This window comes from Colletotrichum jinshuiense, chromosome 3 (genome assembly GCF_051148585.1).
Source record: "Colletotrichum jinshuiense chromosome 3, complete sequence".
NCBI classification, from domain to species: domain Eukaryota; kingdom Fungi; phylum Ascomycota; class Sordariomycetes; order Glomerellales; family Glomerellaceae; genus Colletotrichum; species Colletotrichum jinshuiense.
Window position 1 is genome coordinate 2597188 of NC_139310.1, and position 12180 is coordinate 2609367.

The 12180-nt window shown below is 54.0% G+C and overlaps 3 protein-coding genes across 3 annotated transcripts; 1 reads left to right on the plus strand and 2 right to left on the minus strand.

Annotated features, from left to right (window-relative positions):
- Positions 1 to 1078: 1078 nt before the first annotated feature.
- On the minus strand, positions 1079 to 4373 carry EsH8_III_000735 (uncharacterized protein; the record flags this gene model as incomplete). The annotated part of the gene is made up of 4 exons (XM_083262460.1): positions 1079 to 3626; positions 3674 to 3686; positions 3746 to 4069; positions 4238 to 4373. 4 exons carry the CDS (start codon positions 4371 to 4373, stop codon positions 1079 to 1081), a joined length of 3021 nt encoding a protein of 1006 aa, XP_083122947.1.
- Positions 4374 to 6345: 1972 nt separating this feature from the next.
- Positions 6346 to 7300, minus strand: EsH8_III_000736 (uncharacterized protein; the record flags this gene model as incomplete). The annotated part of the gene is made up of 3 exons (XM_083262461.1): positions 6346 to 6448; positions 6501 to 6723; positions 6781 to 7300. The coding sequence occupies 3 exons, from the start codon at positions 7298 to 7300 to the stop codon at positions 6346 to 6348; spliced, it is 846 nt and encodes a 281-aa protein (XP_083122948.1).
- A 2808-nt stretch (positions 7301 to 10108) lies between these two features.
- EsH8_III_000737 (uncharacterized protein) lies at positions 10109 to 11876 on the plus strand (the record flags this gene model as incomplete). The annotated part of the gene is made up of 3 exons (XM_083262462.1): positions 10109 to 10394; positions 10466 to 10717; positions 10774 to 11876. The coding sequence occupies 3 exons, from the start codon at positions 10109 to 10111 to the stop codon at positions 11874 to 11876; spliced, it is 1641 nt and encodes a 546-aa protein (XP_083122949.1).
- Positions 11877 to 12180: the final 304 nt, after the last annotated feature.

The following is a 12180-nucleotide window of genomic DNA, read 5'->3' on the forward strand; positions in this document are numbered from 1 at the left end:
ACTTCGGGTACGGGACTCCTTCTCCGACCGCTCATTGGACGCCGCACCGGCTCTCTCCTGCCAGGCGAGGCCCGTTAGATGGCCTAGCGCCCTGATGGCAAACAATTCCTGCTTACCCTGCCACTCCCAGGTGCTGTGTCGGCCAACGTGTTGGAAGATGTGCCTGGTGGCCGTTGATTGTCAGATGCAGAATACAGGTTGGCCGAGCATGAACACAATGTCCCTCGTGTATTTTGCCTTTGTTCCGCACAACGCCTTCCATATTGGCCTGATCATCGCCCCATTGACCGGTGTAGCTCGTGCCTGAGGACCTCGATCCCACCATTCACCAGCTGTTCTCGGTCACCTCGACGAGAGTACCTAATACAAGGTAACTGAAAGCGCCCTGCCATCTTGGAGTATGATATGCTCATCGTAGATCACATTATTTGGGTGCCTTGCAGAAGCGCGGCAAAAAGCGAAGTTGCCCACATTTTTACGTTGCTGTATGCTTTTTGTGGTACCTGTTGCGTTATGTACGCAAAAGAGGGAACTCCCTGCCACGTGATTGACATATGGGCATATGCCTCACACTTTCCCCGTGAATGCCAAGACTTGACTAAACTTGTTTATTGACTCGGGGCTTTAGGCAATATATAATTTTTCATTAAGATTTCTTCGCAATCATTGCATACGGACAAGAGTTGTTGTAGAAGCCAAGTCAGTATCCGGAGTAGAGAGACATAAACGAGTGTTTAGGCGTTCTGGCACAAGAGAGACCAAGAAAAACTGTGATTTAGAATTGGCTTCTAAGACTTTAACTTCCTACATAGAAGAGCATGCAAACGAGGCGAAATGCAAATACACTCAAACTCCCTCCCAACTCGAAGCGATCGAGACACGGACCGTTCTTTCTCCAGTATACTAACCACCTTCCAACTCATTTTGGGACCTAAACCATTCATTCATTACCTTTCCTGGTATGTTCGTCTTCGTCCTGGTTATGGCAGCACACGTCTCGCAAAACCTTACTCCCTGCTTAAAATAACATCCAAAGCAAAACAAATGAAAGGTCATTATGCCATGATGTTGCGAATAACTAAGCAACTGTGCTTTGAGCCCCGCCAGGAATCCTTCCCGCTATGTTCCTATCTATGCACCTCAACTCCGCTAAGCTATTGTCCTTGTCTGATTGAACTGTCCCGAATGCGGCGTCCTCCAAGTCACGAATAATTACCATAGCCGTTGGTGTCTTTGGCTCAAATAATGGCGTAGATGGTGATCGACTTGTTGTTGAAATCGTCTCCACAGTCTCAGAAAGCGAAGAGACATCGCTGGGCTTGTTTTGACCAATCGCTGAAAACTGCGGGTTCTGTTGAATGCTATCCAACGAGCCCAAGGTATTGTGGCTGTTGGTCCCTGTAGCAGGAGATGAAAGAGACCTCCTGAACACCATCTCGGATGACTCGTGATGCTCATGTGCTGCGCTTTCGGCCGCCCTAACACCTCCTGTGGAATGTCGCCCATGAACTGGACAATCATATTGCAGGACCGCCTCAATTCTCTCGAATCCAACTGGTGCAGAAGCAGTCGATGTAAAGGACGTATTGGGTGTACTTTTGCCTCCTTTTCCATCTACAGAAACAGCGGTATCAGCCGGCAGTCGCGTGGAAGAATGCGGCTTTTTGTATGGCGACATCTTAGGCGGAGACGACTTTGGCCCAGGTTGCCGGCCACGACTTGCCGTACGGGAGGGAGGCCTCTGAGTAGGAGTTCCATCGGAGGCAGGAACCTTTGAACGGGTACGCGTGTCCCTCGAAGCCGCTCTATCCCCCAAGCTGATGGACTCGCTCCTTTCACGATGGCCCCGACGGGACATAGACCGTGACTGCTGAGTTGTGTGCCCATCTAATACTGTCGTGGAAGATGGGCGCACAATGTCATCAGTAAGGATGCTGGGGCTGGCAGCTATCATGATAGAGGAGAGTCTCCTCGTTGGCCGGCTCCTGCTACAGTTTCGAGACTTTGAAGAAGATTGCTGCCCAGGCTGGAGGCCCCGGGCATCCTGCGAACTATCTCGCTCTCTATTGACCGACTCGGCTCTTCTGGAAATGGATTCCAGGTGTTGGGTTATAGCCGCAGCTTGCTCGCGATGGGCCAGTGCCGAATCAGAACGATCCCGCAACCTTGATCGACTAGCGTGACGAGACTTGGGTGACGAGGGCCGAGCAGGAACCACTTCTTGGCCTGAGGTTTTGACGGTCTCATCCTTGGAGCCAACGACCTCGCCGCCTCGCGACTTGCTCGGACTCCTGGACTTTGGCACCTGAGTCTTTTTCGGCCAAGAAGGATCTTGCTTTTTTTCCTTTTTCTCCTTTTTCGGTTCAGGATCATCCTTCCTAGCAGTCACTGCCGTGACAGCTGTGCGAACAGTATTTGAGGTGTGAGAGCGCGCCAACACATCATGTTGAGACCAGAGTGGAAAGGTTTGGTACGTCTGTGAAGTGGCATGTCTCATGATTGGCGACTCTGGAGCGACGTTCCAACCTCGAGGTTGCATAGGCGTTTTCAGTAGAGTGTCGGAAGGCCTCCAGAAGTAGCGTGGCGACAAAGGCGACTCACTGTCAGCTGAAGTAAGAGGACTCTGAGACCCCTGCGCGATCACCACCTGGCCGTCATATATCACTCTCTCTGGGAACCTGGGATACCCACTCAATGGATGAGCGCTATCAGGATAAGGCGTGCTATCTGCCGGCGGCCTGCCGTTTGATGTGACGGAACGATTGGAGAGTATCGACTGGACCGAGCGTGTGGATTGTGTGCTTTGAGGTACTGGGCTGAAAGATTGCCAATCCTGAGTTGGGGGGGAAAGTGGGATGACCAGCTTGGGTCGCATCGACAGTGGCGTAGGGCTCGGAGCGGTAGGAGTCGGGAGATTCGGGCTGTCCAGACCAGGGGATCGTGCAGAAGCGTTGTAGTACATGTCACCTGTCGGGATCTGTAGAGGAGACAGTTGGGACCGAGGTGACGGCTTGACGCGTTTCGAGGCTATGGATTCTTTGGAAGAGCCAGCGGAGGAGGGCGGCTTGGCTGGTTCATTCTTCGAATCGGTTGGCGTGTTTGCCGTGTGACTCTGCTGCGATGTGTTGGTATGGGATGACTGGGTGGTTCCCGATCCTGATGGTGTACTGGAAGTGGGGGACGGCTTCGTTTTCTCTAGTTCACCGTGCATGACTGTTGGCTGGTTGGGTTCCGGACGGTGAACAAGCTTCGCATAGGGCGGGTTGTTAGTGTCGACAACCAAGAGATCTTTTTGACCTCGGCCTAGCAAACCATAGATCTTGACCTCGCCTTCCTGGATACCAACCACGGCACTTGTACCAGCATAGACAGCATCGTCCTCGATCCCAGTTCGGTTGCAGAAAATAACGATGATCTCGTCGTCGCCTTCCGAGCGGATGAGAGGCTCCAGACGGGTAACCCAGTAGGTCAAAGTATCCATATCAGGTTCGTTAGGCATACGGCTAAACATGCGACCGTCCTCCCGGGTCATCCATGCCATTGACAGGATCACCACATTCGACTCGCACTCTAGCACATGAAAGGCGAATTCGAATTCGTGCCATGGAGCTTCAAACTTGTACGGACTGCCAGGTGTTAGTAGCCACCCAAGAGTGATTCAAAGCGCACCTACTTCAGATCCATGCCTATGTTTTCCGAGTCAGTAAAAGATCCCACAACCACGATTCCTATAGTGATAACTAACAGATGCCAATGGAGGTGTTTCCCAGTCCAGGGATGAAGCCATCGAAGAAGCCTTGGCCCTCTAGGGCCCATGTTTCATCTGTATAGTAGAGGAAACTCTTCCTGTAGTTTGCAATTGTCTCCCCATCTTCGTTGACCACAATGGCTGAGTTGTAATACTCAGGACTGGTTGGCCAGTTGTCGGAAACATCAACCTTTTCGGGGTAGCCAACAACCACGTTACAGTTATACTTGAGAGCCGTGGTTCGAGCCCATAGCGAGGTAATGCCAGAGCCGGAATGCTCGAGAAAGGGCGATATGTGTTGCAAAGTCTTGAAATTGTATCCTGAAGACAGTCAGCATGTATTGTGGCATTCCCCGGGGAGCAGTGGCTAGTTGTAACACGCGCGACATCGATGAATGATTGTGGACACTCCTACTAGTGGAGCGACCGCGATGCGAGCGTCTTCCGGTTCTCAACAAAGACCGCACCGATGCGAAATCAAAGACTTACCTGAGAAAGCCAGCTCAGGTAATACAAGAAGGTCGAGGTCGTCGGGGTTCGCCTTGCTCAAGACCGAATCGGCGCGGTTGAGGTTATTGTCAACATCGCCCACTTGGGGAGCAAACTGCAGACAGCCTATCCTCATTTTCAGACCAGTTTGATTGCCAGCGCAGCGAAACTACAACCAGGTCGAATCTCCCGCCGTCCAAATCCCCTCGACCGATCGTACGTTTCGCCGCTGGTGGTGAAATGGACACAATAGACAATGACGGATACATCCAAAAAGATGGGGCAAAAGACTAGGCAGGTGAAGAAAAGAAGATAGAATGGGATGGGGCCGACGGGAGCGACCAAAGTTTAGCACAATCTAGCAGCCCAATGTGGGAATATTGTGCACTTGCGGCTGTATATGGAAGTTGGGAGAGCGGAGGAGGGAAACTCGGGACTTTGCGAGGTGCCACGGGGTAGTGCTCTAAGAAACGCCCTACGCCAACCAGCCTATTGGGACAAGCCGTTGGTTGTGATGGAAATGGCCAACGAGAAGACGACGTTTGCCGCTCGCTGAGCACAGGGGTAACTAGCAGCGACTGCAGCCATTCGACAGTTGGATCCAATGGTCGCTCCTCCCCCGTCTGATGTGCGCAATAGGCGCAAGGCACTGGGCACCGACCAACCTCCCATTTCGTCCATCTGCCCCTCCAGTGGCTTTTGAGATGCGGTTTCCCTCTGCCCCAAGGCGTTCGCCCATGTTTAATATGCTACTGTATGTTCATTGCGCACTGCAGAGTGTTCACCTGCTTTGCCGTGGCGTTGACTGAGCAGCGTGGGTGACGACCCCCTGTTGTCGTATCATGGTAGAAAGGGAATTGTCAGTTTTCAAGACCAATCGCAGCAGCATAGCTGCCCCTTTTCAACACCTCCCAATAACTATCATACATCATCATAGCACCGACAGGAAATGTTATCGGAAGCAGTTAAGGCTGCAAGCACACCAAACTGAGGCACTGCACACGTGGGCTCCAGTTTAAGGGAATGGTCCCCAAGTTTTGGTCTCGGCATACATTTCTCTACCTTGCATTTGCTACAACAGATAACGCAAAGAAGGGAGGCGCAAACTCCGCTGGCATTGCCCCCTCCTTTGCCAGTGCTTCGGGAGCACACTCATCCACTCATCCTATTTCTCATAAATACATATCCAGGGTGATTGGCTGCATGTCACTAGAACAAAAGCGTAATCACAGCTGCAGGGTGATCACGAGCAAATGCGTCCCCCACCATTCTACAACCGTAAGTCACCTACATTGGCACTGGCGTCATACTGGCATTCCAATACAACCTGTTGGATCCTACGAGGCAGTGGCGCCCCGTAAATTCGGACAACGTTTGGGTCGGGGTCTTACCAGCTTTGTGGTTTCGGCGGGGAACCACGACTGCCATATCCACCCAATCAGTGACTGAGCCGCTGTCAGCGAGGCCGACTTTCCCCAGACGCTCACAAACATCTAATTAGCGCCTATTAACCGGCGCGTAGCTCGTCTCTTCTGCCAACCATCAAGTACAAGCAGGCTACAGACGGGCGGGCAATCGCCTTCACCGCCAGATGCTCGGTACAGCAGTCGTTTTGGGCGATCACGTAGTCAGTCTCGCGTCTTGTTTTTCTCTCGCATATCACTGGCTACTTGGTCGGGGAAACGCGCAGAAGACTATAGTTGTAACCACCTATCGGGACTTGTGGTCTTATGGAGGGCGACAGGGCGAGACATGCATACCTCACTAGCCTACCGCGAGCTTAAAAATCTTCGAGAAATGATTTCACGAGTGTGCAGCGAGTAACTTGCTTGATTATGGGAAATAAATCCAGTTTCATCGTTTCAATTGTATATTCGGTATGGGTTCATCGGGTTTAGGATCCAGGCTCCAGATACAACATAGTCACTGCCTTTTACGATGTCTATCGAGATGAAGGTCTCTCTGCAAACTGTGAGTCCAACTCTCCTGCCCATGTTTAATACCATGTGCTCGCAAGCCGATCACCGCAGGTATTCCCAGGGACAACAGATGTATGCCCCCACGGCAATAACTTTGCCTTTTATTATTGAACAACCGTGCTTGACAGTTTATGAGACTAATGGCCACGTAGGATTTGGCCCGTTGGCGCCAAGTACGACATTGCTGCTGACTTGGTTGAAACCGAAGTATGCATGTCTGTCATGGTTTTTGCTGCCCAGTTGCATTAGTATGGTCCGGGCCAACATGGTATATTTTTCCTTACTTGATGAGGGTCATGACGGCCTCATCTGTGGCCTCGTTGTGGCCCCAGGAAACCTTCCAGCCTCCTGTACTGCACTCTCGACCGTAGAAGCTCTTGCCAAGTGACCGAGTCCCTTCGTACAACGGTACCTGGAGGTGGCAGCTCTCGGCCGGCTCATCGCCGCTCTCGATATCGAATCTCATGATGAGCAACTCGCTGAAAGGGGTTCCTCGGTTGAACTCGTCTGTACGAAATCATCAGCAAGTCGGCCCAGGGCGGGCGACGCAGGACCTCGACTCACATCTTACAACGTCCACAAGCTTCCACTCCGCGGCGTACGCGAGGCCTTGTTGGGACTCCTCCTCTGCCGCCTCCCGCTTGACGGGGATTGGATGGATGAAGACCTTGGAATGCCGGGGCACAGCCTCGACGCCATGCGCCAGCTCCTCGTCCGTGAAGGCGAAGAAGGACAGGAGGTTCCTCTCGTCGTTGATGACGGTCAGCGTGACGAACCCGCGCTCATCCCAGCCCCCGTTGACGCTGTACTCGGCCGCCCCTGAGCACTTTGCGAGGGAGAAGTCAACTTGGTAGGCAGGAAGCCCATTGGCGGCATCGATGTCGAAGCTGCAAAACTTGGGTGCCTTGGCTGGGTCTTCAGAGACGAGGAAGCTGTAGCTGCATCGGCCCTGGTCATCCGAGCAAGCACGCCGGAAGTACAGGAGGGCCCAGTCCTCGGCGTCCTGGGGCTGAGGTGGCTCAACTGGCGAGGCGAAGGCTCGCAGAGCGAGTGTGGCGACGGCGATGATCGATTTGAGTGCCATGGCTGTTCTGGTTCTTTCCGTGACTTGATGCCCATGATACTTTCGTCCAAGTGACCACATGCCGGCTCTTAAATATCTCGGCCGTCTTGAGTATTAGACAAGCGGAGGGTTGGTAACATAAGCCACGAGAACGTCAACTGCATGGTCAAAGTGTTGGTTGAGTAGGACTCAATTTCCGACTCGGAGTGAAATCACGGTTCGTGAAGCTTGAAAATGGCCAGTGTACGACACAAACTACCCCTTTACGAGTGTGGGACATACTAGGACGTAAGGCGGATAGAGTCACAAACACATCGAAATGGCCGAGGCAACTCCGCTTGTATATAGCCAGCAAAAGCGCACCTGGAGCATCCCCAACCTAGCAAACAGGTCTCGCAGGTTGACAGGGAGGACGTCAGCATTCCAATCTGCGGATTGTGTCCCGGAGAAGATTTAGATATAGTGTACGACGGCGTTCTGGGGTCCAGAACAGCTCTACGCCACATGCAATCCAGCAAGGTACGCCGGCTAGGCCGTTTGAAACAAACATTCACCACATCAAGAAACACGGCAACATCTTGAGGTTGCTCTGTTGTCTGGCACATGCAACGAGCCTCGGTGGCCAGCCTCGCAAGAGGATAATCACGTCCTCAGCCGCTGAACTGGTGAAGTTGAGGATGCCCGCGACTAAAGGCTCATTGGTAAACCTTTGGCAGTTAAAGTGATTGTTGCAGTCACAGACCATACGGCAAACCTTTGCACCGCATCAGCACTATATAGCCAAGGTTTGATTGGGAGCCAAGAACTATGTTTGCTGTAGCACAGTTCTGATCACAGAGTTAGGCCCAAGGACGCGACCTGACTTCTGCCCTGTGACAACAACCATGCAAGGGCCCGTTGGGGGAGAGCACTGTAGGCGAGTGATGATAAGCCCTACCTGACAAGAGGCTGCTGTCGCGAAGGAAACATTGAGGGCCGCCAAGGGAACGCACACCCTGAGGCAGAAAGCGCAACACACCTAGGAGTCGAGATCCCTTGTGTCTTGGAGGAGGAGCGTGGGATCCTGGGGTAGCGTTCGGTGACTTCCGCAAAGGGTTGCGTAGGATGGTCTTTAGTCGAGCAATATTCATACCCAGCCCAGGAAAATAAAAACATGTGCTACCAGACTGGGCAGGCGGGAAGAGGGTGGATGGTCTTTTATAACCCCCAAGCAGGGACGAAACGAACGCACGGCAACACTTCTAGACCTGGAGGGTGATATCCGATGCAAGAAGCAATGCAGAATCATAATGCAACGAAACAATCAGAATCATACTCTGTTACCCAGTTCAAACGCAGTGATTGTCGTGTCCCGTTAAGATGGAGGTGTTCGCGCAAATGACGGGAAGTCACCCCCTCTCAGTTGCTGGAGCTTGGAGGTGGTTGGTTGCATGCAGCCACTATCACACTGGGTACTATTCATGGAAATTCGCCTGCAGGTGACAGCCAAACAGGGTGCCGAAGCAAATGAGAGCTAGTTTTGGTGTGGTTACCCGGATCCGCCGCCTTAGCACACAGCAGCCGGAAGAGTTGCACCGGGCCATCCAGTCCATGCGGCAACGGCAACCTCCAGCCGAAGATTCCTTCTGTCGTTGGCCGATAGACGCGGTCAAACCAGAGGCATGTGCGGTTCCAACTCTCGTGAGAAATTAGGCCATTCCTCCTGCAACCAAAGTTGGGAACCTTTCCCCCGTTGTTCCCAATGCTGTGGGTTGAAAGACAAGCTGGCTGTACCATTTTGTTTTTCGTTTTAGGTCATCAAGGCCCGTCATGTCGACGCCCGTGGATCACTGTCCAGACCCGACGGCGGAGCAGACGGAAGAAATCCAAGTGTGCCTCCGAGATCCTTAGTCGCGTGGCAATCTCGGCCATGTCTTGGGTGGTCTGATTTCCCCGCTGCCAGGCGACCTTAAGCTCAGCCAAGCCGTCAAGATGGGGGCCATTGGGCGGGAAGACGGCCGCTAAATGGCTGGTCGAACCTTCCTGGACGACAGGGGACTCTGCCCAAGGGAAGGTGGCCGCATGCCTGGCCGGCGCCTGCAAAACCACTCAATCCTGCCCTTCCCCGTTTCAACTTCCCATCTCCCTCCCCGCCGACCACTGAGCATCGCTCGTTTCCTCTAGCCCCCGGCTCGACATACATTTATTTGGCGCTGCGGGATTCCTGCTTCTCGCCCTCCCATTCGCCGTGTTCGAGCCTGGGCGCGATTACACCGTCCGGGGTTCAGGCTATGCGCCGTCTCATTGGACTTGGCCGTACCCGCTCCATCTTGGCTGGGCTATTCTCAGCTCGAGAATCCCGCCCCGCCTGGCGATCTGGAGAAACATGCACGACTGGGAAGCTTTGCCGTCCACGGACTCACATTTGGTCTTTTTTTGTTTTTCACCGGCTTCCGGTGCACACGTAGCTACACCACACACTCAAAAATAGACCAGCCTTTACATTACGGTAGCAATGCTTGCAGCTGCAGAGCCGCCTGCCTGTCTAGCACGTAGGTAGGTAGCATGGGAGAGCCGTGCCGCAATGCTACCTATTCGACCCGGGAATATATCTGCAATGGGTCCCGCAGAGGCAATGCCGGATCTTGACAAGATGGGCTTTGACTTCTTGCTTGATAGTCATTCTGTCCGAGTTTCCTCGCGGATAGAGTCTCGTCATCTCAACTTCCAGGTCACAAGTCAAGAGTGATATGCCATGCTGCCCAGGTTACCCGAGCCTCTCCTAATCCGATCACCCTCTCCCCTACTCGCCTCCCCTTCGCGGCATAGGCCAGCGTAATGCAGCCCATCATGACTTCTCCATCTCTGCGGAATCTCTTTCTCGCCTTCTCGTTTGCCACGGCTGTCTGCTCGCTCGAGGTTACACCCGACTCGGACTGTGCGGCCTTGTGTTTGGGTGGGCCAAACGGGACGGCAATCGATACGACGACATCAGGCACGAATTCATCAGATATCGTCTGCGAAAATGACCAATACCACTCGACCGGCACGGGAATCAAGTTCAAGAACTGCATAAACTGCCTGCAAAAGAGCCAGGCAACCAAGGGAGCGGAAAACGATGCCGCATGGTTCCTCTGTAAGACCTTACTATGGAGACGGACAGACAAGCATCACTCAGAAACGTTTGACTAACCTGGAATTATCTAGACAACATTCGGTATGCAGTAGATGTCTGCATCTTCGATTTTCCGGATGCCATCTCCCACATCAACTCTCCGTGCATCATCAACAGTGCTTGCCGGCCACTCAAGAGTGCCTTGACAGCTGCTCTTACAACACCGGATGCTAGCACAGCATACGACTACTGCACGGCTGATGGGGATAGGTTCTCAAGCTCGAACTGGTGGTCTTGTGTGCGGTGTTTACAGTCAAGCGATAGCCAGAGCTATCTCTCAAACTGTAAGAGGTCACGCGAGCCCCCCATTCCATAGAAACATACTGACCCCCTACCTTAGTCTTGATTGCTCTCAAGGCTGGCTGCCAGCAAAAGCCCACCAACGGGAACCTCATCGGCCTGACCGGCCAGCTCTTCTCCACCGAGGCGGTCAACATCACCGAGCCGATCGCAAACACGACGATGCCGGGAGATGGCGGGGCCTCCGCGACAACGATGACCCTCGGCACCATCGTGGGCATCGCCGTGGGCGGCGGGCTCGTCTTCGTCGGAGCCATCTGCCTCTTCATTATCTACTGCCGCAAGCAGCGGAAGCAGAGGATACAGGACGAGGCGGGTCTCCCCCCCATGCCGCCCAGGAGCCACAACAGCTCCTTCACTGCCATCAACAAGAGCCCCTACATGCCCATCGCCGACCACAAGAAATCATCGTCCGTCAACTCGTACAACTACGAGCTGCAGGAGAAGCAAAACTTCCACAACAACGCCGACTACTACGACAAGCTGGAGCAAGACATCCAGGCAGGGCGCGACCTCGCGCAATACAACTTTGACCCCCACTCGGGCTTCCACGGGCCCGGCAGCGCTCTCCCCACGCACCCGGCCTACATCCCCCGGGCCATGAGCCGCCAGTCGATCCGCACCACAACACCCTCGCCGCCGAACCCACGGAAGACCAACACCCCGGACGCGTACGCGCTGCAGACGTATCTGAACGCCGCCAACGAGGCCGGCTCAAGTACCGTCAGGCCACCGCCGGCCGCCGCGTCTCGGACCCCGTCGCCGGCGCGGACGCAGACATCACGCAACGACGGCGGCGCCGCGGCGGCCGCCATGACGTCGATCCCGCCGCCGCCTCCGGGAGGGCCCCCGGGCCGGAAGCAGTCGAGGAGAATACCGTCCCTCACCCTGCCCTCGGTCCCGCGCATCCGCGTGCCCAAGCAGTACTCCCCGCCGCAGATCGTCGTCGAGGGCGCGACGCCCGTGGCGGACCGCGGCGAGATGAAGATCTCGCAGCCCCTGGCCTTCCATGAGGAGAGGTTCAGGGACCGGCCACTGGCCGGCCGCGCCGTCATCTCCCATGTGGCGCCGGTGAGGGAAGACCCCACGGATTACGAGGGCGACATGCCCATTCGGAGCGGCAAGAGCACGCTTTACGGATAGGATAGGACAGGATAGGATAGACTCTTTATTTATTTCGGCCACAGGGGCGGCGGATTCCGGCGCAGGGTAATTTTTATTTAGCCAACCAAATAAGGACTTTTTTTTGGTAGGGAGGAGGCGGTAACCGGTTTTATTCTTTCGTTTTCCCTGCTGGAGTTCAGGATTGGGTTGGGGAGGGAGGGAACTTTGTACATATTCAGCGAGTGGGAACGAACACCTGCGGCGACAGGAAAACCAAACTGAGCGAGAAATCTGAGACGAATATGATACTATATTCGTAATGCAATGGTATTTTATCTACCGA